The 25859-nt window shown below is 34.6% G+C and overlaps 1 protein-coding gene across 1 annotated transcript in view; it reads left to right on the top strand.

Moving 5' to 3' along the window:
• nompB (intraflagellar transport protein 88-like protein nompB) overlaps nucleotides 1–25440 on the top strand; it is a 50075-nt gene extending 24635 nt beyond the window's left edge. Inside the window, exons 5-8 of the mRNA XM_075290964.1 lie at nucleotides 7090–7289; nucleotides 22839–23766; nucleotides 24970–25077; nucleotides 25150–25440. Coding sequence (XP_075147079.1) covers nucleotides 7090–7289; nucleotides 22839–23766; nucleotides 24970–25077; nucleotides 25150–25274 — 1361 coding nt within the window. The 3' untranslated portion in view covers nucleotides 25275–25440. The remainder of the gene's footprint in view (nucleotides 1–7089; nucleotides 7290–22838; nucleotides 23767–24969; nucleotides 25078–25149) is intronic.
• Nucleotides 25441–25859: the final 419 nt, after the last annotated feature.

Raw genomic sequence — 25859 nt, 5'->3', positions numbered from 1 at the left:
GGAAGGTACATGAAATTCGGTCTGACCGAACTTTAGTTTGCATTTACTTGTTACTTTGTTAGTTTCGGCCTATTTTTATACCAATCACCATAGAATGGCGATGGGGATATAATAAGTTGGTCATTCCGTTTGTAACACATCGATATAAAGTATATATATTCTTAATCGGGGAGAAATTCTAAGACGATATAAGCATGTCCGTCTGACCGTCTGCCTGTCTGTTGTAATCACGCTACAGCCTTCAATAATCGTCCTTCGCTATCGTCCTGAAATTTGGCACAGATTCGTGTCTTGTTTGTAGGCAGGTCAGGTTCGAAGATGGGCTATATCGGTCCAAGTTTTGATATAGTCCCCATATAAACCGACCTGCCGATTTAGGGTCTTGGGCTTTTAAAACCCGAAGTTTTTATCCAATTTGCCTGAAATTGTAAATCTAGAGGTGTTTTAGGACCATCAAAGAGTTTGTCGAAAATTGTACCTATAGGTCCATGTTTTGGTATAGCCCCCACATAGACCGATTTCCGGATTTTGCTTCTTGGGCGTTCAAAAAGTGTATTTTTTATCTAATTTGCCTGAAATTGAAAATATAGAGGTAATTTAGGTCCAAAGATTGGTGTGTCGAAATGGGGTGTATCGGTCCATGTTTCGGTATAGGCCCCATATACACCGATCTCCCGTTTTTACTTCTGGGGCGTCTAGAAATTGTATATACAACCCGATTTGCCTGAAATGGAAATCTAGAGGTGTTTTGGGACCATAAAGAGGTGTGTCGAAAATGGTTCGTATCGGTCCATGTTTTGGTATAGCCCCCGTATAGACCGATCTCCCGATTTTACTTCTTGGGCGTCTAGAAACTGTTTTTTTCTATCCGATTTGCTTGAAGTTGAGAACCTAGTGGTATTTTAAGACTACAAATAGGTGTGTCGAAAATGGGGAGTATCGGTCCAAGTTTTGATATATCTCCCATATAAACCGATCCCCCGATTTGGGGGTTTGATCTTCTAGAAACCGTAGTTTTTATTCGATTTGCCTGAAATTGGAAATCGAGATGTATTTTAAGACTACATATACACCCTCAAAAAAAAATCGCTTCTTTAACATATGTTCCAAACATATTTTGCAGGAAGCACATATATTATTGGATACTGCCGAAACATAAATATGTTTGTTTTATGTGAACATATTATATGTTTGGAAACATTTTGAGCCTAAAAATATTATATGCTTGGAAGAATTTTTCCCAAAGACGATTGCGCTCATTCCCTAACATACTGGTAATTTTGACTTCCACGAAATATTTTAGTTCTTGGCACCTTTTTCTGTAATACAAATAATGTTGAAGAAATTATTCACTTTTATAATTTTTTTACATTTTACCTTTCGCCTGCACGGAGAATCGAACCGAGGACCATACAGTTTGTAAGCCAAAACACTATCCACTGGACTACGTAGCTGTTATAGTCACCAGTAGATAATTATCGTTATAAGTTACATTTATATAGCATAGTTTGCACCGCCCACGAGCCCATGCAAAAATAACATTATTTAACAGAAACATACATTTGTTTGCCTCGTGGAGCAGGGGTTAGCATGTCTGCCTTGCATGCAAACGGTCGTGGGTTCAATCCCTGCTCCGACCGAATTTTTTTTTTAATTTACATATTTATATTTGTATTATATTAAATTTTTATAATGAAACTTCGAAATGTGGGTTATTAAAGATTTATAGTCAGTAACAATGCTTGATATAAAGTAAATTGACTGATTTTTGGATAAAATATTATTTTTTTATTGCAAAAATAACAATTTTGTAACAAAAAACTGGTTTTGGTACAAAACTTTAAACTTTGGAAGGAATTCAAAAACTCTAACAAAAGAAGAACGTGGAGTCGGGTATAAACATACATAAATAATTTTATAATATAAACATAAATTTATTTAGGCGTGAACAGTTTTTTACTAGCATTTAACACCATCGCTCTAAAATGCCTTTTATTTTTCTTTAATAATTCATTTTAAAGAAAATAAAGTTTTTAAATTGTTGTAGCAGCAAAACTCGAACTTAATGCCCGCTTTTATATTTGAAGGTGTCCGTCAACTCCTCGTGGACTACTTATTAATAAAGAGGAACTAAACTTTGTTTTTATACATTTTACTGTGTAATTTTTCACTATTTCCTCTTTATTTCATTTTACTGTCCCAACTCTAAAAAGAGTATAGTACCCTTTCGTTATTTTTATGAAGACCCCTGATTTCTTTTAACGAACCAAGAAAAAAATTGTGCCCATAATGCCAAAATGATAAACAAAACACATGTCCACACATACATAAAATGCTGTCCACACAGAAAAAAATATCACCAAAATATTTCCAATTAAAAAGTTAATTGAAGTTGAAATTTATTTCAATTAATAAACTAATTGGTACAATTAACTTTTTAATCAAGATAGAAACATTAATTAATTAAGTCAATGATTGAAAATTGTAAAATTTTGAATTAAAAAGTTAATTGATACAATAAACTTTTAATCAAATTCGGAAGACTAAGTCAGTTAAAAAGTGATTAAAATTTTTTTAAATTTTTAATTAATTTTTTTTTTTTCAAACAATCAATTGTTAATCCAAATAAAAATTCTAAGCCAATTCAAAAGGTAATTGAAAATAGTTACCTTTTTGTAATTAATAAATTAATTGGGTTTTGCAATCAACATCAATTAAATTTTAATTGAATCAATTAAAAAATTAATTGAAATTTGGTAATGAAATCAATTAATTTTTTAATCAAGATTTTTTTCTATACCCAATTAAAACTGTGATTGATACTATCATTTTCGTGATTGAAGACATTTCAATTAAAAAATTAATTGGACCAATTAATTTCGTGATTGAATCAAAAAAATTTTTTTTGTGTGCACATATACATAAAATGCTGCAAGGCGAAAACATATGCTGTTTGTTTTTCAAATGTCTATTCTCTTGGTTCCGAATGTCTATTCTCTTTATTCAAATTAAACAATATTTAGACTTAAGCATATCAAATTTTTGGCCTTATCATAAAACAGTTTTCCGAAAGAACATACAAGCGGTTTCACAGAAATTGTTCTCTTTTGATTCTTTCGCTGTGTTATGTTGATATCTTACGTCAACTCTCCCGGTTTCCATCTCTATTTCTTTCTCTATACTCTCTCTGTCGCTTTGAATAAAATATCACAATATATGTATGTTTAATCGAAATTTGTAAATTTATATAGGTTTGCATTCACACATATGATTTTTATGAAGCATTCATGCCCCAAACATAATATATTCTAACAAATTAACATAGATGTCCCAAACATTATATTTGGTGGAAATCGGTTCAGATTTAGATATAGTTCCCATATATAGCTTTCGCCCGATTTACACTAATATGACCACAGAGGCCAATCTTTTACTCCGATTTAATTGAAATTTTGCACAGGGAGTAGAATTAGCATTGTTGCTATGCGTGCCAAATTTGGTTGAAATCGGTTCAGATTTAGATATAGCTCCCATATATATGTTTTTTTTGATTTCGACAAAAATGGTCAAAATACCAACATTTTCCTTGTAAAATCGCCACTGCTTAGTCGAATAGTTGAAAAAATGACCCTTATTTTCTTAAACTTCTAATACATATATATCGAGCGATAAATCATAAATAAACTTTTGCGAAATTTCCTTAAAATTGCTTCAGATTTATATGTTTCCCATATTTATACCCTTCACCACTACTGTGGTACAGGGTATAATTATACCCTTCACCACTACTGTGGTACAGGGTATAATAAGTTTGTGCATTTGTATGTAACGCCAAGAAGGAAAAGTCTGAGACCCATCGTTTAGTATACCGATCGTCTTAGAATTAAATTCTGAGTCGATTTAGCGATGTCCGTCTGTCTGTCTGTCTGTCTGTCTGTCTGTCTGTCCGTCTGTCTGTCTGTCTGTTGATGTATTTTTGTGTGCAAAGTACAGCTCGCAGTTCTAGTCCGATTGTCCTAAAATTTGGTACAGGGTCCTGTTTCGGCTCAAAGACGATCCCTATTGATTTTGGAAAAAATCGGTTCAGATTTAGATATAGCTGCCATATATATATTTCACCGATCTGGTCATAATTGGCGTGTATATCAACCGATCTTCCTCAAATTCCGTACATCCGAATATTTTATGAGTCTCGAAAAACTTGCAAAATATCAGCCAAATCGGTTCAGATTTAGATATAGCTCCCATATATAGCTTTCGTCCGATTTACACTCATTTGCCCACAGAGGCCAATTTTTTGCTCCGATTTAGTTGAAATTTTGCACAGGGAGTAGAATTAGCATTGTAGCTATGCGTGTCAAATTTGGTTGAAATCGGTTCAGATTTAGATATAGCTTCCATATATAGCTTTCGCCCGATTTACACTCAAATGACCACAGAGGCCAATTTTTTGCTCCGATTTAGTTGAAATTTTGCACAGGGAGTAGAATTAGCGTTGTAGCTATGCGTGCTAAATTTGGTTGAAATCGGTTCAGATTTAGATATAGTTCCCATATATAGCTTTCGCCCGATTTACACTCATACGACCACAGAGGCCAATTTTTTGCTCCGATTTAGTTGAAATTTTGCACAGGGAGTAGAATTAGCATTGTAGCTATGCGTGCCAAATTTGGTTGAAAACGGTTCAGATTTAGATATATCTCCCATATATAGCTTTCGCCCGATTTACACTTATATGACCGTAGAGGCCAATTTTTAACTCCGATTTAGTTGAAATTTTACACAGGGAGTAGAATTAGCATTGTAGCTATGCGTGCCAAATTTGGTTGAAATCGGTTCAGATTTAGATATAGCTCCCATATATATGTTTTTCTGATTTCGACAAAAATGGTCAAAATACCAACATTTTCCTTGTAAAATCGCCACTGCTTAGTCGAAAAGTTGTAAAAATGACTCTAATTTTCCTAAACATCTAATGCATATATATCGAGCGATAAATCATAAATAAACTTTTGCGAAGTTTTCTTAAAATTGCTCCAGATTTAAATGTTTCCCATATTTATACCCTTCACCACTACTGTGGTACAGGGTATAATAAGTTTGTGCATTTGTATGTAACGCCAAGAAGGAGTAATCATAGACCAACCTTTTAGTATACGGATCGGCTTAGAATTAAATTCTGAGTCGATTTAGCGATGTCCGTCTGTCTGTCTGTCCGTCTGTCTGTCCGTCTGTCTGTCTGTCTGTCTGTCTGTTGATGTATTTTTGTGTGCAAAGTACAGCTCGCAGTTTTAGTCCGATTGTCCTAAAATTTGGTATAGGGTCCTGTTTCGGCTCAAAGACGATCCCTATTGATTTTGGAAAAAATCGGTTCAGATTTAGATATAGCTGCCATATATATTTTTCACCGATCTGGTCATAATTGGCGTGTATATCAACCGATCTTCCTCAAATTCCGTACATCCGAATATTTTATGAGTCTCGAAAAACTTGCAAAATATCAGCAAAATCGGTTCAGATTTAGATATAGCTCCCATGTATAGCTTTCGCCCGATTTACACTCATTTGCCCACAGAGGCCAATTTTTTGCTCCGATTTAGTTGAAATTTTGCACAGGGAGTAGAATAAGCATTGTAGCTATGCGTGCCAAATTTGGTTGAAATCGGTTCAGATTTAGATATAGCTCCCATATATATGTTTTTCTGATTTCGACAAAAATGGTCAAAATACCAACATTTTCCTTGTAAAATCGCCACTGCTTAGTCGAAAAGTTGTAAAAATGACTCTAATTTTCTTAAACTTCTAATACATATATATCGAGCGATAAATCATAAATAAACTTTTTCGAAGTTTCCTTAAAATTGCTTCAGAATTAAACGTTTCCCATATTTTTTTACTAACATTGTGTTCCACCCTAGTGCATTAGCCGACTTAAATTTTGAGTCTACAGATTTTGTAGAAGTCTATCAAATTCTGTCCAGATCGAGTGATATTTAAATGTATGTATTTGGGACAAATCTTTTACATAGCCCCCAACACATTTGACGGATGTGATACGGTATCGAAAATTTAGATCTACAAAGTGGTGCAGGGTATAATATAGTCGGCCCCGCCCGACTTTAGACTTTCCTTACTGGTTTTTTACTAACATTGTGTTCCACCCTAGTGCATTAGCCAACTTAAATTTTGAGTCTATAGATTTGTAGAAGTCTATCAAATTCTGTCCAGATCGAGTGATATTTAAATGTATTTTTTTGGGACAAACCTTTATATATAGCCCCCAACACATTTGACGGATGTGATATGGTATCGAAAATTTAGATCTACAAAGTGGTGCAGGGTATAATATAGTCGGCCCCGCCCGACTTTAGACCTTCCTTACTTGTTCTTTTATCAGTTTGTTTCTTATATACACGTTTTTCTTATATGAAACCATTTTCGCAACAAAACACAGCAAAAAGACATGGTGGTTTTGTTACATTTTCTTAAATGCGTTTTTTCTCTTATATAAGATTTGTTTATATCCGTAACCTACTATAATGGATTTTTACGCCTAATATATAAAAACTCTCGAATCAAAATCTAATTCCATCACACTGCACACTTACACTGGAAAAAATATTGTCGTGTGGTCAAAGATTGTCCTTAAAATGCAAATTTTGCTTAGCATGGAAGACGCATTTCTCTGATATTCTGTTTTTTCCCCTTATCCAAAAGTCGATAGGCTTTTCAATAAAATCGTTTTTTCCTTATAGTTAAGTAATTTGACTTAATTCTGTAAAATTCTCTAAAAGCAATAAAATCGTCTTTAAGTTAGGTGACATTTTGCATATTGACAACAAAGAAACAAAATCGGTCAAAAATAGGAGATATCCTATTTTAAACAGGGCATGCTAATCAACAGTGATGCTAATCAACAAGGACAGAGGGTTACAACAAACGAACATCGTCATTGGCATCTCTACTACAAACGTATATTGATAGCATATGTGCCATTGTATGTGTTCTCTCTCTTTCTCTCTGTCTAGCATTCTCTTTTACATAAAACTACCAAATCCAAACGATTCATATGCTTGCAATTTGTTACAGGATACAACTGGTGCATTGAGGTCATTAAAACGTCCAATCTATCATGGCTGGCCAGCGAATTGGAATTGAATAAGGCTTTGGTCTATCTGCGTCAGAACGATGTCAATCAGGCAATTGAAACTCTACAAATGTACGACCGCAAAAGCGAAGGATCCATGACTGCCAGTGCGCTTACCAATTTAAGTTTCATTTACATCAACGTAAGTATGTGGTTAAGTTAAAAAAAAAACAAAAGGTTAATGTTAATTTGACCAACATAAAGCGAATTTATTTTGGCCTGCGGATAGCAGATAACATTTGTAAAATGTGCGAAGAACGCATTTCTGTATGTACCACTCATTAGAATGCGAAATGTGGGTGTGAAAGAGGTACCTTTTCTCACTTTTGTAAAATGTGCGAATAGTCGCGAGTGGTATGCTCAGAAATGTGTTGAATATACAAGTGATGAGAACTAAATAAACCAAACAATAAAACTTTTGGTTAAAGCAAAAAACAGAAAGAACTGAATTTTTCGTACAATTCGGTAATTAGGATGTGTGACATTGCATAGTACTATATAAAACTTTTAACACAAACATGAAAAGAACAGTACTTGATGTAAACGTAATCGACTGTGATAGAAAAAAAATGTTTTTATTTACGGCAAAAATAAAATTTGTGTATTAAACAATTTTGTTATGGTAAAAGTTTGAACTTTATTTAATATCTTGGCCATCTTTTCAACTTTCGTCATTGACTTCATCGTCCTGTTTTCTGGACCGGAGTAAATTTGGTTCGCCAAGATAGTAATAAAAGGTGATATTAGCTATAATCTTTTTGGCAACACCGCTTTCAACAGATGACGCACGTTTCGTGGTTTGTTTCACCGGCAAACATCTTCAGTTTGGTCTGAAATTTAACTTGAGTTCGAACTGAAGAAAATATTGCAGCCGCATTTACAGTTTAACGATGACCATCAATAGGGGTTTCTTTTTCCCGGACTTTTTGCATTCCCGGAAAGCGGGAATTTTTTTTCGAATTTCTCTGGATCCCGGTCAAAGGGAAACCTGCTTTGATGTGGAATGGTTAGTTTAGGTGGCAGCCCGATATATCAGGCTCACTTAGACTATTCAGTCCATTGTGATACCACATTGGTGAACTTCTCTCTGGAATACATTTAGACATTTGAATAAATTAGAAATCGCCTAAAGCTACGGTTATACGGCGCTCTCTGGACAACTAATAATATATATTATGTTGTTCTCTTACATCAGCCATAAATCATACTAAAATACGAAATATTTTGTAATACAAAACATTTTGACAATGGTTAAGGCAGTCTCTTTCGGTATAGTTTTCGGAAGAAACTGATTGGAAATGAAAGAAAGTTATTTCGATTTCACCATCGTTAAACGGGGTCAATAAATGCACATGTTCAGCCAATATTACCAAAAGGGAAATACTACCATGTAATACGACATTCACTTTACACTTCCAAAATCCACTTTAACTAGATTTCAGTTGTAGTATGCCCTATAAATAAGAGCTTTAAACCCCAATTTTAATAGATTCCAAGCCTTATGTGTATAAGGTATAAATTAGAAATTAAAGTAACAATCTTAAAAAAGTTGGAATTTTCTTATTTCATAAAAAATATCTTTGCAATAATTATGAAATTATGCAATTGCCCACGTGGGTTACATAAGATAAAATGTCCCGTTGTTTTTAAAGGTTTACTCAGTCTACTAGTCTTTTGGAATGTCGGTTTACAGAAATATGACAATCATAAATTAGGAAGTGCAAACTTCTTTTTAACAATTGGGAGCCCATTGGATTCTGGATTAGAACCCACGACTATGTATGTTCCACAAGGCAACTACTACAACTTGGTACCATAGCTATTCACATTACACTTCCAAAATTCACTTTAACTAGATTTCAACTGTCAGTTGACTTATAAAACCCTCTATTATACATACAATATTGTAAAGAAAATTTCCCGGGAATTTCCGCACTTCTTTTCCGGGAAAGCGGGAGCGAGAAAATAGCAATTTCCCGGGAGTTCCCGGGATCCCGTTCCCGAAAAAAACCATCAAACATTCCCTCAGAAAAAATTTAACGAAATTTTTATAACCGGTTTAACTTCAGTTTAGTTTAGTTCATTAAGTTCAATTTTACCAAATGTGAAAAAACGTTCCTTATTTCAATTATTTTCCACTTACTTTAATTACGTGAACTAAAAATGGGCGAACAAGTTGTATACAAAGGAGGTATACAATTTTACTAAATTTGAAAATAGTTCATATTTTCCTAATATGAGTGAAGTTTATTTAAATATGCGTTCATAAGTTTCTGAAATGAGTAAATTTTCCTTAAATTGTGTCTGTCTTGAACTAAATGCAACAATAAAGACATTTTAACAATCTGTAACTCCAATTATTTCGATCAATATTATTTTTAATAAATTTTCTTCAATTTGACAATATTTATAAACTTATTTGTGTCATATTGCAATTAGTAAAATATTTTTGTTAAAATTTTCTAGAATTAACCTACATTTTCTTTCACATTTTTCTGGGTTTCGATTACACCGAAAAAAAAGTTTACTATTTTTTATGAAAAATGAACTAACCCATAGTAAGAATGACAATGATTTGGCGCCAAAGATTTTTTTCATCTAGATAAGTTCATGATTTTCTTATAAATTAGTTCATGTATTACATCGTATTTTAGTTCATTATTACTATGCTGTGGGAAGAATATAGTTAAACTCATTCAAAATATTCCTGCTATCCGGAAAAATTAACAATTTTTTGGGAAACCTGTATTAAGAAATTGGTTTGAAATAAACTGTTTGTCGGTATAATTTTCAAACAAGTAGAGAAATTGAGCAATCAAAGGTACAACAAGCCTGTATACAACTAAGAAATTTTTCGTACAAAACAAGTCAATTTTCTATAACCACTAGTATTTTATTTAAAAAAATTATTATTATATTACACAAAACTATGGCTTATGATATACAATAAAGGAGATATTTTTATTAGTACGTTGGACGCATTTACTTGTCGGTAGTTAGTAATTGCTTCTTCAAAAGAGTAATATTCTATGTTATTAGGACTAAACTAATTAATTTAAATTTCCATGTTTTCTATCCATATGAAAGATATATGTGGCATAAGTTGCTATATTCAATTGAATTGTCCAATTTCATCGATTTTGGCTAACTTTTGTTGGGGGGATTTGGCTTATAAGCATCTGAAATTGCAAAGTTATACAAAATATAAGAAAAATATTATTAATTAATTAATTCTATCGTTCATATTGATCTTTAACTTACGGTTTTCAAGAGTATTTCCTAGAGCCAATAAGGATATCAGCTTAATTAGTATTACACAGTAAGAATATTCAAAAAATTACCATTACGAGACCTGTCTACCTGCAAGTGAAAAAAATAATTTTTAATAAATTGAAATTTTGGTTTTATTAAAAACGGACAAAATACCGTTTATAGAAAAACTTACCACATTGAAAAATCCATCCAGTAGGTACATTATTGAAATAATAATGGACAAATGGGACGTTATTGAAATTATTCTCAGAATATATTTGAAATAAAAAATATTATAAAATTAGACATAATTTCCACTTGTCAGTATAGTATTTAGTATTTAAGGTGGATATTAAGTTCGAGTTTAGCGGCTAAATTGCAATTTCCATGATAAGTTTTCTTTAATAATCCATTATAAAAAATAATCTTTATAAAAAACTTGATTTGGGCTATTCTCAATCAAGTTATATATAAATTTGTATCGAAGACGTATAATTTTATACTTTGCTTAGTGATTTATTTTTAATTTTAGCGGCACAACTCGAACTTAGTACTCACCTGTAGGAATTGCTGTAACATAAAAATATAGATTCAAAAAATGGATGATTCTCAACCTGTGATCCAGATGTAGAATAAATATAAATCATCCTGTTGTATATTTTGTATTGTATATTTGTTGTATATTTTTTATGTAAATCAATTTAAAATCCGCACTAATGTTAAACTAACATATTAACAGAAATATACAGTTCCTTAATCTGTTATTTGTTTTTTATCAATAAAAAGCGTTTTTGATTCCTCTAACATCACATCATTCACTGCACTCACATTTTCCAGACACATTTTTTATTGATTAGTTGGAATTCTATCTATAAGTTAAGGTAAAATGTATACCAAATCTATGAGGAATGTATAAAAATTATATACACCTGTCAAGGATTATATTAACTAATTTTTATTCTATTTTAACTAAAATGTTCAATGTGAGCAAAAACACTCCAACATATAATAAAAAGGGAAATAATCTGTAGGTAGTCATCGTACGAATCGGTAATGTCGTTAAGTTAATTTTTACTACAAAAATTTTTTTCCATACAATTTTTTTTCTTAGTAAATTGTCCACATTTCCTAGTAAGATTTTTATATTGCCCATGTATTTTTATAATAGAATCAACGATGCATTAACTACTGTGTTGGAAATTTATTTAAGGAAAAATCCTTCCCATTTCGTAGTTAGTGAACTAAAAAACATTTACTGAATTTTTATAAGTTTTGCTTTAGCTAAGTTAATTTTCGTTGTCGTTACGAAAAATGAACTATATTACAGTAAATTTGTTGAACTATGTGGAAGTCAAAATGGTCCTTAAATTTACAAGACACTTTTTTTTCTGTGTAGTTACCGTTTGCAGCAATTGGACCTATCTTAGTCAACAACGTGGAGAAACGTCCTTCAAACCACAGCTGGTTTAAGAATTGAAGCCGAAAGACCTACGGCAATGCAGAATTTTTTCTGAAAGGTCTCTTGGAAAGTTGGCCTAAGATTTCTTTCGAAGGGCGGGAACAACATATCTTCACTTCGCCCTTTCATCTTCCTAAATATTTTTTAACAAAAGCAATAGCATTGGCTTAGACTACATGTGCCAATTTAGCCAAACCTGTAGGAGTTTTTTGAGCTTGCAAAACTTTTCTCATATACACAGATAAAATTTTCTGATCAATCACGAATTTCTGATTCAATTAAATATTTCTTAATGAAAATTGATTATATCATGAAATCACAGACAAACAAAAAAAGTATGCCCGGTTCCAAAGATTTTGTCTTTACACTAATGATTTTGGTATTAATTCCGAGCCAACGAGGCGGAGAATTAAAGTAAGGATAACTTTAAGATACATTCTCTTTTGCGTACTTGATTCTAGGAAACAATTGATAAGTTATTCGTTTTTCAACTTTTTTTTCTTCACGTGATATCAGAGTTAAAGACAACTTAAATTCTCAAATTAAGACTCCACTTCAAGTAGAAATTATGGTATGTTTGAAATTAAAATCGTCTTTCAGTGAAAAACTTCTCCTATTTTGGAAAGTGTTTTTGCTTTGTAGTCAAGACGCAAAAAGTCACCAAATTTAAAGACGATTTCATTAGTTTTGAAAGAATTTTCAGAGCTATTAAGGCCAAGTTGACCTTAGCCAAACAATTTTTTTTATTACACACAAAAAAAAAAATTTCTGATTCAATTACGAAATTAATTGATCCAATTAATTATACCCTCCACCATAGGATGGGGGTATATTAACTTTGTCATTCCGTTTGTAACACATAGAAATATTGCTCTAAGACCCCATAAAGTATATATATTCTGGGTCGTGGTGAAATTCTGAGTCGATCTAAGCATGTCCGTCCGTCCGTCCGTCTGTTGAAATCACGCTAACTTCCGAACGAAACCAGCTATCGACTTGAAACTTGGCACATGTAGTTGCTATTGATGTAGGTCAGATGGTATTGCAAATGGGCCATATCGGTCTACTTTTACGTATAGCCCCCATATAAACGGACACCCAAATTTGGCTTGCGATTGCTCTAAGAGAAGCAAATTTCATCCGATCCGGCTGCAATTTGGTACATGGTGTTAGTATATGGTCTCTAACAACCATGCAAAAATTGGTCCATATCGGTCCATAATTATATATAGCCCCCATATAAACTGATCCCCCGATTTGGCTTGCGGAGCCTCTAAGAGAACCAAATTTCATCCGATCCGGCTGAAATGTGGTACATGGTGTTAGTATATAGTCTCTAACAACCATGCAAAAATTGGTCCATATCGGTCCATAATTACATATAGCCCACATATAAACCGATCCCCCGATTTGGCTTGCGGAGCCCTAAGAGAACCAAATTTCATCCGATCCGGCTGAAATGTAATGCATGGTGTTAGTATATTGTCTCTAACAACCATGCCAAAATTGGTCCATATCGGTCCATAATTATATATAGCTCCCATATAAGCCGATCCCCAGATTTGACTTCCGGAGCCTCTTAGAGGAGCAAACTTCATCCGAATCGGTTGAAATTTGGTATGTGGTGTTAGTATGTGGTCTCTAACAACCATGCAAGAATTGGTCCATATCGGTCCATAATTATCTATAGCCCCCATATAAACCGATCCCCAGATTTGATCCCCGGAGCCTCTTGGAAGAGCAAAATGCATCCGATCCGGTTGAAAGTTGCAACGTGGTGTTAGTATAAGGCCGCTAATAACCATGCCAAAATTGGTCCATATCGGTCTATAGTTATATATAGCCGATCCTCAATCACACAAAAATTGGTCCATATCGGTTCATAATCATGGTTGCCACTCGAGCCAAAAATAATCTACCAAAATTGTATTTTTATAGAAAACATTGTCAAAATGTTATTTCTATAGAAAATTTTGTCAAAATTTTATTTCTATAGAAAATTTTGTCAAAATTTTATTTCTATAGAAAAATTTTTCCAAAGTTAATTTCTATAGAAAATTTTTTCCAAACTTTACTTCTATATAAAATGTTGTCAAAATTTTATTACTATAGAAACTTTAAACTTAATTATATATGTACGTATTTAATCGGCCTTTTTATACCCTCCACCATAGGATGGGGGGTATATTAACTTTGTCTTTCCGTTTGTAACACATCATATATCCCAGGAAAGTGGAGGGAAACAAAAGTCGTTTTCATACCTAAAGCGGGAAAAGCCTCTCACTCGAGGGCGAAGGATTTCCGACCAATCAGCTTATCCTCATTCCTACTTAAGACTCTGGAGAGGATGATAGATATTTATCTTAGAACTAGCATCGATTCAAGTTTGTTCTCGAAACGACAGCATGCATACTCGAAGGGCAGGTCTACTGAGACCGCACTACATGAACTAGTCAGCTTTATTGAAAGCTCACTATCTGTCAAAGAATACACAATCGTGGCGTTTCTAGACATCGAAGGGGCGTTCAATAATGTCCATCCGAGCTCGATATTAAATGGACTGACAACTCTGAATGTTGATCCATGTATACTCAGGCTGTTAGACGAACTGCTAATGAAGAGACGTATTTCAGCCACACTAGGACAAGCAAACATACAAAAGTATGTGAACAGAGGCACTCCTCAAGGAGGAGTTCTATCACCTCTTCTTTGGAATGTTGCTATAAACGACCTTCTGGTTTCCCTAGAAAAAGAAAGGATACAAGTGGTGGCATACGCAGATGATGTGGCGCTAGCAGTCAGGGGAAAATTCCCATCAACAATTAGAGATATTATACAGAGAGCCCTCCGGATGACTGAGAAATGGGCGAAAGATAATGGTCTTGGGGTAAATCCTGCAAAGACAGAAATAGTCATGTACTGCAAAGATCGCAAAACTCCCACAGTTAGGCCCATTTCCTTAGGGGGTATTGAAATTCCCTTTAGGGAGTGTGCAAAATACCTTGGCGTTATTTTGGACAGGAAGCTGAACTTTAAGCTTAATATTGAAGAAAGGGCGAGGAAAGCAACGGTAGCTTTATACTCGTGCAAAAAGGCAATAGGGAAAAAGTGGGCACTGAAACCAAAAATTGTACATTGGCTATACACGGCAGTGGTTAGACCTATAATGCTATATGGTGTTGTAGTCTGGTGGCCGGCACTTCACCAGCCGACAAGTTTAGACAAAGTTCAGCGTATGGCGTGCTTGTGTATCTCAGGTGCATTCAGCAAGACAGGAACAAACTCCCTTAATGTCATACTGCATCTATTGCCTTTAGACATTTTGGCCAAACAGTCAGCTGCAACAACGGCTGTGCGGTTGCGCGAGCTATCGCTGTGGTCGGAAAAAAGTTACGGTCACAGTTCGGTCCTCAAAATAATGCCAGATGTGCCTAACGTAGTGGATTACACTTTGGCGAGTCCACTTTTCGACAAAAAGTTTGAGACTCTAATTCCCAACAGTGAGGCGTGGTGTACACGGACCCCGGGGAATAAAAGATGTATAGATTTCTACACTGATGGCTCCAAATTGGATAGCCAAGTAGGTTTCGGAGTATATTCTAAAGATCTGGAACTTCGAATAGCGAAAAGATTACCTGATCACTGTAGTGTTTTTCAGGCTGAAATATTAGCAATAAGAGAGGTGGCGAATTGGCTGAGAAGTAATGTTCCAAAAAATGTGGGCATTAATATATACTCAGACAGTCAACCTGCAATAAAATCCTTGGACTCTGTGTTCCTCAACTCGAAAACGGCCATCGATTGCCGCAAATCTCTCAATGAGATGGCTGAGCAGTACAATACTCACCTAATATGGGTGCCTGGCCATAGGAACATACGGGGGAACTGCGAAGCGGATGAGTTGGCAAGGCTAGGGACTACCTTACATATTCCAAGGGAACTAGAATTTGTTGGTATGCCCCTAGCTACCTGCAAGCTCATGCTGCGTGAGAAGGCTGTTATGATGGCAAATGTTCGATGGGAGAATTGCAAGGGTTGTAACGACACCAAGCAAATATGGCCCCATTTCAACTTAAACCGCACACTAGATATGCTAATGTTCTCGAGACGTCAGATATCACTCCTGATATCTGCTATAACGGGTCGCTGTCTGATAGGCGATTTTGCAAAAACTATTGGCGCGAAGTATAATGACTATTGTATGAGCTGTCATGATGCGGAGGAAAGAGAATCAATTAAACACCTCTTGTGTGAGTGTCCTGCATTTTGTGTAAAGCGCAAGCAACTTTTAGGAGCTTCAGCTTCAGATTACTGGCGGATCTGGAAAACGTTAACTTAAGCAGTCTGCTAATATTTTTGGAACAATCTGGTTGGTTCAACAAAGAAAAATAATCAAGAAGGTTCAGCGGTTAAAACTAGAAGTGCCCATATGTAATAGGTACTTTTAGTTAATGTGGTATCACAATGGACTGAATAGTCTAAGTGAGCCTGAATCTTAATCGGGCTGCCACTTTAACCTAACCTAACCGAACACATCGAAATACTGCTCTAAGACCCCATAAAGTATATATATTCTGGGTCGTGGTGAAATTCTGAGTCGATCTGAGCATGTCCGTCCGTCCGTCCATCCGTTGAAATCACGCTAACTTCCGAACGAAACAAGCTATCGACTTGAAACTTGGCACAAGTAATTGTTATTGATGTAGGTCAGATGGTGTTGCAAATGGGCCACATCGGTTCACTTTTACGTATAGCTCCCATATAAACGGACCACCAAATTTGGCTTTCAAACCCTCTAAAAGAAGCAAATTTCATCCGATCCGGCTGAAGTTTGGTACATGGTGTTGGCATATGGTCTCTAAAAACCGTGCAAAAATTGGTCCACATCGGTCCATAATTATATATAGACCCCATATAAACCGATCTCCAGATTTGGCTTGCGGAGCCTCAAAGAGAAGCAAATTTCATCCGATTCGGACGAAATTTGGTAGATGGTATTGGTATATGGTATCTATCAACCATGCAAAAATTGGTCCACATCGGTCCATAATTATATATAGCTCCCATATAAAACGATCCCCCGATTTGGCTTTCGGAGCCTCTAAGAGAAGCAAATTTCATCCGATCCGGCTGAAATTTGGTACATTGTGTTGGTATATGATCTTTAACACCCATGCAAAAATTGGTCCATATCGGTCCATAATTATATATAGCCCCCATTTAAACCGATCCCCAGATTTGGCTTGCGGAGCCTCGAAGAGAAGCAAATTTCATCATATCCGGCTGAAATTTGGTACGTGGTGTTAGTATATCGTCTCTAATGACCATGCAAAAATTGGTCAAAATCGGACCATAATTATGTATAGCCCCCATATAAACCGATCCCCAGATTTGAACTCCGGAGCCCCTTGGAAGATCAAAATTCATCGGATTCGGTTGAAATTTGGTACGTGATGCTAGTATATGGTATCCAACAACCATGCATAAATTGGTTCATATCAGTCCATAATTATATATAGCCCCCATATAAACCGATCCCCAGATTTGACCTCCGGTGCCTTGTGGGGAAGCAAAATTCATCCGATCTGGTTGAAATTTGGTACGTGGTGGTACCAAATTGGTCCATATCAAGTTCATAATTGTATATAGCCCCCATATAAGCGACCCCCATATTTCAAATCTGGCTCCCTACGTACCGTGCAAAAGTCCATATCGATTCGTAATTATTTGTAGACTTACATACCTTTTTGTCTAATATATACCACGTGTGGGTTAACTCACAATTTAGAAAACGATTTAAGATACCACAAACCAAGTATTTCAATTGTGTATAACAGTCTTTCGTAGAAGTTTCTACGCAATCCATGGTGGAGGGTACATAAGATTCGGCCTGGCCGAACTTACGGCCGTTTATACTTGTTTTACAATCATTGTGTTTCGCCCTAGTGCATTAGCCGACTTAAATTTTGAGTCTATAAATTTTGTAAAAGTCTATTAAATTCTGTCCAAATCGAGTGATATTTAAATGTATGTATTTGGGACAAACCTTTATATATAGCACCCAACACATTTGACGGATGTGATATGGTACCGAAAATTTAGATCTACAAAGTGGTGCAGGGTATAATATAGTGGGCCCCGCCCGACTTTAGACTTTCCTTACTTGTTTATTCTGTAATATAGTGGTAAATAAATATGGGAAAATGTTAACTAATGTATAAAAAGATACATATGGGAGCTATATCTAAATCTGAACCGATTTCAATCAAATTTTGCAAACTCGACTATACTACCAATTGTACTCCTCGTGCAAAATTTCAAGAAAATCGGGATAAAACTCTGGCTTCTGGATCCATATAAGTGCATATCGGGCGAAAGATATATATGGGAGCTATATCTAAATCTGAACCGATTTCTTCCAAAATCAATAGGGTTCTATTCTGACCCAAAACAGGAACATGTGCCAAATTTGAAGTCGATTGGACTTAAACTGCGACCTAGACTTTGATCACAAAAATGTGTTCACAGACAGACGGACGGACATGGTTATATCGACTCAGGGAACCACCCCGAGCATTATTGCCAAAGACATCATGTGTCTATCTCGTCTCCTTCTGGGTGTTACAAACATATGCACTAACTTATAATACCCTTTTCCACAGTGTGGCGCAGGGTATAAATATGGGAAAGATTTAAATATGAAGCAATTTTAAGGAAACTTCACAAACTTTTATTTATGATTTATCGCTTGATATATATGTATTAGAAGTAGAGGAAAATTAGAGTAATTTTTACAACTTTTCGACTAAGCAGTGACGATTTAACAAGGAAAATGTTGGTATTTTGACCATTTTTGTCGAAATCAGAAAAACATATATATGGGAGCTATATCTAAATCTGAACCGATGTCAACCAAATTTGGCACGCATAGCTACAATGCTAATTCTACTCCCTGTGTAAAATTTCAACTAAATCGCAGTAAAAAATTGGCCTCTGTGGTCATATGAGTGTAAATCGGGCGAAAGCTATATATGGGAGCTATATCTAAATCTGAACCGATTTCAATCAAATTTGGCACGCATAGCTACAATGCTAAATCTACTCCCTGTGCAAAATTTCAATTAAATCGGAGTAAAAGATTGGCCACTATGGTCATTTAAGAGTAAATCGGGCGAACGATATATATGGGAGCTACATCTAAATCTGAACCGATTTCAATAAAATTTGCCACACTTGACTACACTACTAATTGTACTTCTAGTGCAAAATTTCAACCAAATTGGGGTAAAACTCTGGCTTCTGGGACCATATTAGTCCATATCGGGCGAAAGATATATATGGGAGCTATATCGAAATCTGAACCGATTTCAATAAAATTTGGCACACTTGACTTTAGTACTAATTGTTTTTCTTGTGCAAAATTTTAAGCCAATTGGGGTAAAACTCTGGCTTCTGGGGCCATATAGTCCATATCGGGCGAAATATATACATGGGAGCTATATCTAAATCTGAACCGATTTCTTCCAAAATCAATAGGGATCTATTCTGAGCCAAAACACATACTTGTGCCAAATTTGAAGTCAATTGGACTAAAACTGCGACCTAGACTTTGATTACAAAAATGTGTTCACGGACAGACGGTCAGACGGACATCGCTATATCGACTCAGGAACCCACCCTGAGCATTTTTGCCAAAGACACCATGTGTCTATCTCGTCTCCTTCTGGGTGTTACAAACATATGCACTAACTTATAATACCCTGTTCCACAGTGTGGCGAAGGGTATAATGAACTCATTGTGAAGAAAGTTGAACTTCCTGTAGCGTCAAAGACATTTTTATTTGTTTGGACGATGTGATTTTCGTAGAAATTAGGTAGAATGCATTCCATATATTAGTTAACATTTTACCATATTTATGTACCACTATACTACAGAATGAAAAAATTTAACTGAATTGAATTCATATATGGAATGATTTTATTGAACTTTTTTCATTCATTTGGACAAATCTTACATATTTGTGGTAAACCTTTTACTTCAAAATTAGAACTGCTTACCTTCGTTTTTATACCCTCCACCATAGGATGGGGGTATATTAACTTTGTCATTCCGTTTGTAACACATCGAAATATTGCTCTAAGACCCCATAAAGTATATATATTCTGGGTCGTGGTGAAATTCTGAGTCGATCTAAGCATGTCCGTCCGTCCGTCCGTCTGTCCGGCTGTCCGTCCGTCTGTAGAAATCACGCTAACTTCCGAACGAAACAAGCTATCGACTTGAAACTAGGCACAAGTAGTTGTTATTGATGTAGGTCGGATGGTATTGAAAATGGGCCATATCGGACCACGTTTACGTATAGCCCCCATATAAACCGATCCCCAAATTTGGCTTGGGGAGCCTCCCGGAGCAGCAAAATTCATCCGATCCGGTTTAAATTTGGTACGTGGTCTTAGTATACGGTCTCTAACAACCATGCAAAAATTGGTCCATATCGGTCCATAATTATATATAGCCCCCATATAAACCGATCCCCAGATTTGACCTCCGGAGCCTCTTGGAGGGGCAAAATTCATCCGATCCGATTGATATTTGGTACCTGATGTTAGTATATGGTCTCTAACAACCATGCAAAAATTGGTCCATATCGGTCGATAATTATATATAGCCCCCATATAAACCGATCCCCAGATTTGACCTCCGGAGACTTTTGGAGGGGCAAAATTTATCCGATCCGGTTGAAATTTGGTACCTGATGTTAGTATACGGCCTCTAACAACCATGCAAAAATTGGTCCATATCGGTCTTTAGTTATATATAGCCGATGACTTATTACACAAAAATTGGTCCATATCGCCAAAAATAATCTACCAAAACTTTATTTCCATAGAAAATTTTGTCAAATTTTATTACTATAGAAAGTTTTGTCAAAATTTCATTTCTATAGAAAGTTTTGTCAAAAGTTTATTTCTATACAAATGTTTGTCAAAATTTTATTTCCATAGAAAATTTTGTCAAAATTTTATTTCTATAGAAAATTTTGTAATCTACCTAAACTTTATTTCCATAGAAAATTTTGTCAAATTTTATTACTATAGAAAGTTTTGTTAAAATTTCATTTCTATAGAAAGTTTTGTCAAAAGTTTATTTCTATAGAAATGTTTGTCAAAATTTTATTTCTATAGAAAATTTTGTAAAAAATTTATTTCTGTAGAAAATTTTGTCAACATTTTATTTCTATACAAAATTTTGTCAAAATTTTATTTCTATACAATATTTTGTCAACATTTTATTTCTATAGAAATTTTTGTCAAAATTGTATTGCTATAGAAAATTTTGTCAACATTTTACTTCCATAGAAAATTTTGTCAACATTTTATTTCTATAGAAAATTTTGTCAAGTTTTTATTTCTATAGAAAATTTTGTCAAATTTTTATTTCTATAGAAAATTTTGTCAAAATTTTATTTCTATAGAAAATTTTGTCAAGGTTTCATTTCTATAGAAAATTTTGTCAAAATTTTATTTCTATAGAAAATTTTGTCAAACTATATTATATACGTATTTAATCGGCCTTTTTTTGTTTAATATATACCCCGTATGGGCTACCTTACAATTTAGAAGACAGTGTTAAAAAGTTTTACGATACCTTGCCATCGGCAAGTGTTATCGCAACCCAAGTAATTCGATTGTGGATGACAGCCTTTAGTAGAAGTTCCTACGCAATCCACGGTGGAGGGTACATAAGATTCGGCCTGGCCGAACTTACGGCCGTATATACTTGTTCACTTTCACTTTTAATAAGATTCTGTGTAACGATTTTCACATTGCAGTGAAACAACTTAGAGAAGCTTTGAAACCCTCAGAAATGTCACCAGCATTACTGAGGTGGGATAATCCACCGCAGAAAAACTTTTTGGTGTTCGGTCGTAGCAGGAATCGAACCCACGACCTTGTGTATGCAAGGCGGGCATGCTAACCATTGCACAACGGTGGCTCCCACACCAAGCGCTAGATCGACTCAGGAGGTGATTCTGAGTCGATCGGTATATATTTTATGGGGTCTAAAATCAATATTTCTGGTAGGCACATTTTTTGGCCGATCAAACTTATTATACCCGACCACTATGTGGTTTAGGGTATAAAAATTCCATTCATATTATGTATACATTCGTAGTCAATGAAAACCTGTATTTTATATTTTATGAATTATTTTCATATAGTTTATGAATCCCGTATTTGGAAAAATTTTGTGAACACTATTCATAAAATAAATGTAGTATTTTTTTGTGTGTATATAGCGCCCAACACATTTGACGGATGTGATATGGTATCCAAAGTTAAGATCTACAAAGTGGTGCAGGGTATAATACAGTCGGTCCCCTCCGACTTTAGACTTTCCTTACTTGTTTAAATTGATTAAAAAGTTAATTGCATCACTTTATTTTTTAATTGACTTCGTTTTCAATTGGATATATTTTGTTGATATTTTATCTCTGAACGAATGACAAAACCTTCAACCTAAGCCGCGGATAATGTGGTCCCTAAAAAATTTCAGAGTTTATTTTAAGTTTATTTCGAACTCTTAAATTTATATTAAACTCTTAACGAGTATTTTAAATACTATTACTTATTTAAAATGTATGTGTATATGCAAATGTAAAATGCCACGTAATTCAATTCAAAAATATTTAATACATCAAAATGAAAATAATATTTTATTTATTTTTTTAATATTTAATACTATTAAATACAATAAGCATTACTCTGGATGTGGATTTTTACGGATTCGTTTCTATTGATACATTGTAATATTAAATTGTTGAACAAATTGTTGTTTTGCAATTCAAGCTCAAATTATTATCGTTATTCGTTTCAAATAACAAAAATTTAATTCACTTTTCTCATTCATTTCTCCCCTCATGATTTTCAATATTTCCAAAAAATTGAATCAAATGCAATTTTAATTAACTCAATTAGTTGGGCAATTTGGAGATGGCAACACATTGCATCCAACAATTGAATGAGATTGGAGCATTGCAAACGAATGCCATGGCATTGGTGAATGCCAGCATCATTGATTATCAGAAGCAAAACTACACAGCAGCCCGCAACAAACTCGAGAGAGCATTGCAGATACAGCCGGACAATTTCGAGGCCAACTATAATCTAGGCCTTGTGGCCATGCAGGATAATGATTTTGCTTTGGCTGAAGAACAATTTGAGAATTTAAAGGCACAGCTTATGGTTCCACATTCGGTGCAGCATAGTCATGTGTACTACCAGTGTGCCAAACTGCAGGAGAAGCTGAACACAACCACCATAGGCGGAGGAAACTTCAAACTGAATAGTACATCGACAGCTCTGCAGTCATATCTGCAAGTTTTGGGCATATCGGCAGGAGAAATTGATTCCCATCTGTTCGAAAAGGTGGGCGCCATCTATGAACAATTGAATGATCACCAGGAAGCCAATCAGTATTACAATGAGGCCTATCGCATTAATCCCAGTGACATCAGTATTGCCAGTTCAATTGGCTCCTATTACATTAAGTTGCAGGCAATAGAGAAGGCCCTCTACTACTACGAGAGGGCTGTATTGGCAGACCCCAACGATCCCAATTTGATGTTGCGCATAGCCAGTTGCTTTCGCAATTCCTATCTGCCTCCAAAGCAGTATTTGGGAATGTTTGAAAAAATTTACGCCTTGTTTCCCGATAATCTCAATTGTGTACGAGCATTGGTACAGGTAACAAAGAGCCTGGGAATGATGGAGTTAAATGAAAAATACTCCCTGGAATATGCCCGCTTGCATAAGGCCCAAACGGAAAGGGAAAATGAGCAAAGATATCAACAGCAGCGTTTGTCCTCAGCTGCCTCGGGGAGAATGGGAAGCAGTCGTTTAAGAGGTATAATTAATTATTTTTTAATTGAAATTACTGCAATTTCGGATATTATGATCGCAATTAATGAAATGTTTAATCCAATTAAAAATATAATTGATTAAATTAATGAATATGATCGATACTTGTTGGGTACATTTTGGCTTCCAGATTCAGTTGTCATATTAATTAAGTAATCCAATTAACCCTTTCACTACCGATGTCCACCTAGAAGGACATTCGAAAACGACACCAAACTCTATTTTCCCACTTAGTTTCGATTTATTTCTTGATGTTATTTTAAAGTAAAGACTTTAATCTAAATAAGCTATAAATATTTTCCATATTGGTGATCACTAAAATTAATTTTTATAAACTTCTTTAAAAATAAGCAAAATATACGAAATGTTGAGTCCATTTTCCTACTGTATGCCTCTAATAAATGGACATTAATACAAAAACTATAGTTGATTATTTTTTTGGGCCCTTTTTTGTATTTTTTCTCATACTTCGAAATATATTAAAGACCAAACAGCGCGCTTATTTTCCTCAGGCCATTTAGTTACAATTCAAAAATCAAGTTTTCAGAACAAGCTCATATAGCTCTTGAAGTAATTGTGGTAGGTTCTCAAAATGACAATTTTTGTTCTACATGATGTTAGTACAAGTAAACCCAGAAGAAAAATTAAAATTTTTAACATTAGGTCTATTTCGGTAGTGAAAGGGTTAAAAAATATAATTTAGTCAATTAATGAATATAATTGATTCTTGATGGGTCCTGATCGCAATTAGAAAATTAATTAACCCAAATAAAAATATAATTGAGTTAATTAAAGAACTTTTTTTGACTTCTAGAGTGAAGTTAAGTGATTCAATTAATTTTTAATTAGGATTTATACATTCATTGATATAATGATATTAATTGCTGAAGGAAATTAAAAATTAGTGCAATTGATCTAATTAAAACTATAATCGATTCAATTAATTTAATTAAAGCGATGTAATTAAATGATTCACTTATACTAATTACTGATAGCAATTAAAAAAAATTAATTCAACAAAGCAAAAATATAATTGATTCAATTAATGAATGCGATTGTTTCTTGGTTTTGTTGAAAATTAATTGAATCATTTAATTTTATAATAAAATATATTTTCAAATTTGATCACGATTTTTGTAAATTTTTCTAGTAGGTGCTATTTGTTGATGCATTATATTTTGTCTTCCAGCATTTCGTAACGACAGAATACCCGATCAGGACATTGGTTTATCGCATCCCATCTCGGATAATTTTAATGGCGAACATTATGTTCGTACCGCTGAAGCAGGATATTCCGGTAATCACCAAAACAAAAATCTTCTACCTTAATTAGCAAACTTTTTTTTAATTAAATTTTACTCTTCCACAGTGGCTCAGCATACGGATCCTTTGGGTCCTCCCGCACAACGTCCCCGTACTGGTGCTATAAAGCACGACAGCACCCCCGACTCCGATGATGAGGATATGAATGCCGAGAGTTTGTTGCCCATATAAATGTTAATTGTACTAAGCAAACATCCAACAAACCAAACAGAAAAGACATTTATTTGAAATTCATCGACGCAATGAGTTGCTAATAAGCGTGTGTGTGTGTAATTTCCACGCAAATTCGTATTTTCTCTCATTATTGTAAATAAATATCTAATTAACACAAAATACACTCCTGTAGTGGTTTTTAATAGGGTGTACCACAGCTTAGATGTTGAAATAACTATGAGAAGTTTATGAAATTATACACGCTAAAAATTCATTTATTTTTATACCAACCACCATAGAATGGTGATGGGGGTATAATAAGTTTGTCATTCCGTTTGAAACACATCGAAATATTGATTTTCGACTATATAAAGTATATATATTCGTGATCAGGGAGAAATTCTAAGACGATATAACCATGTCCGTCTGTCTGTCTGTTGTAATCACGCTACAGTCTTCAATAATGAAGCAATCGTGCTGAAATGTTGCACAATCTCGCCTTTTGTCTGCAGGCTGGTTAAGTTCGAAGATGGGATATATCGTTCCAGGTTTTGATTTAGTCCCCATATAAACCGATTTCCCGATTTGGGGTATTGGGCTTAA

Source organism: Haematobia irritans, chromosome 1 (genome assembly GCF_050003625.1).
Source record: "Haematobia irritans isolate KBUSLIRL chromosome 1, ASM5000362v1, whole genome shotgun sequence".
Lineage (NCBI taxonomy): Eukaryota > Metazoa > Arthropoda > Insecta > Diptera > Muscidae > Haematobia > Haematobia irritans.
This window is presented reverse-complemented; position numbering and strand designations above follow the sequence as displayed.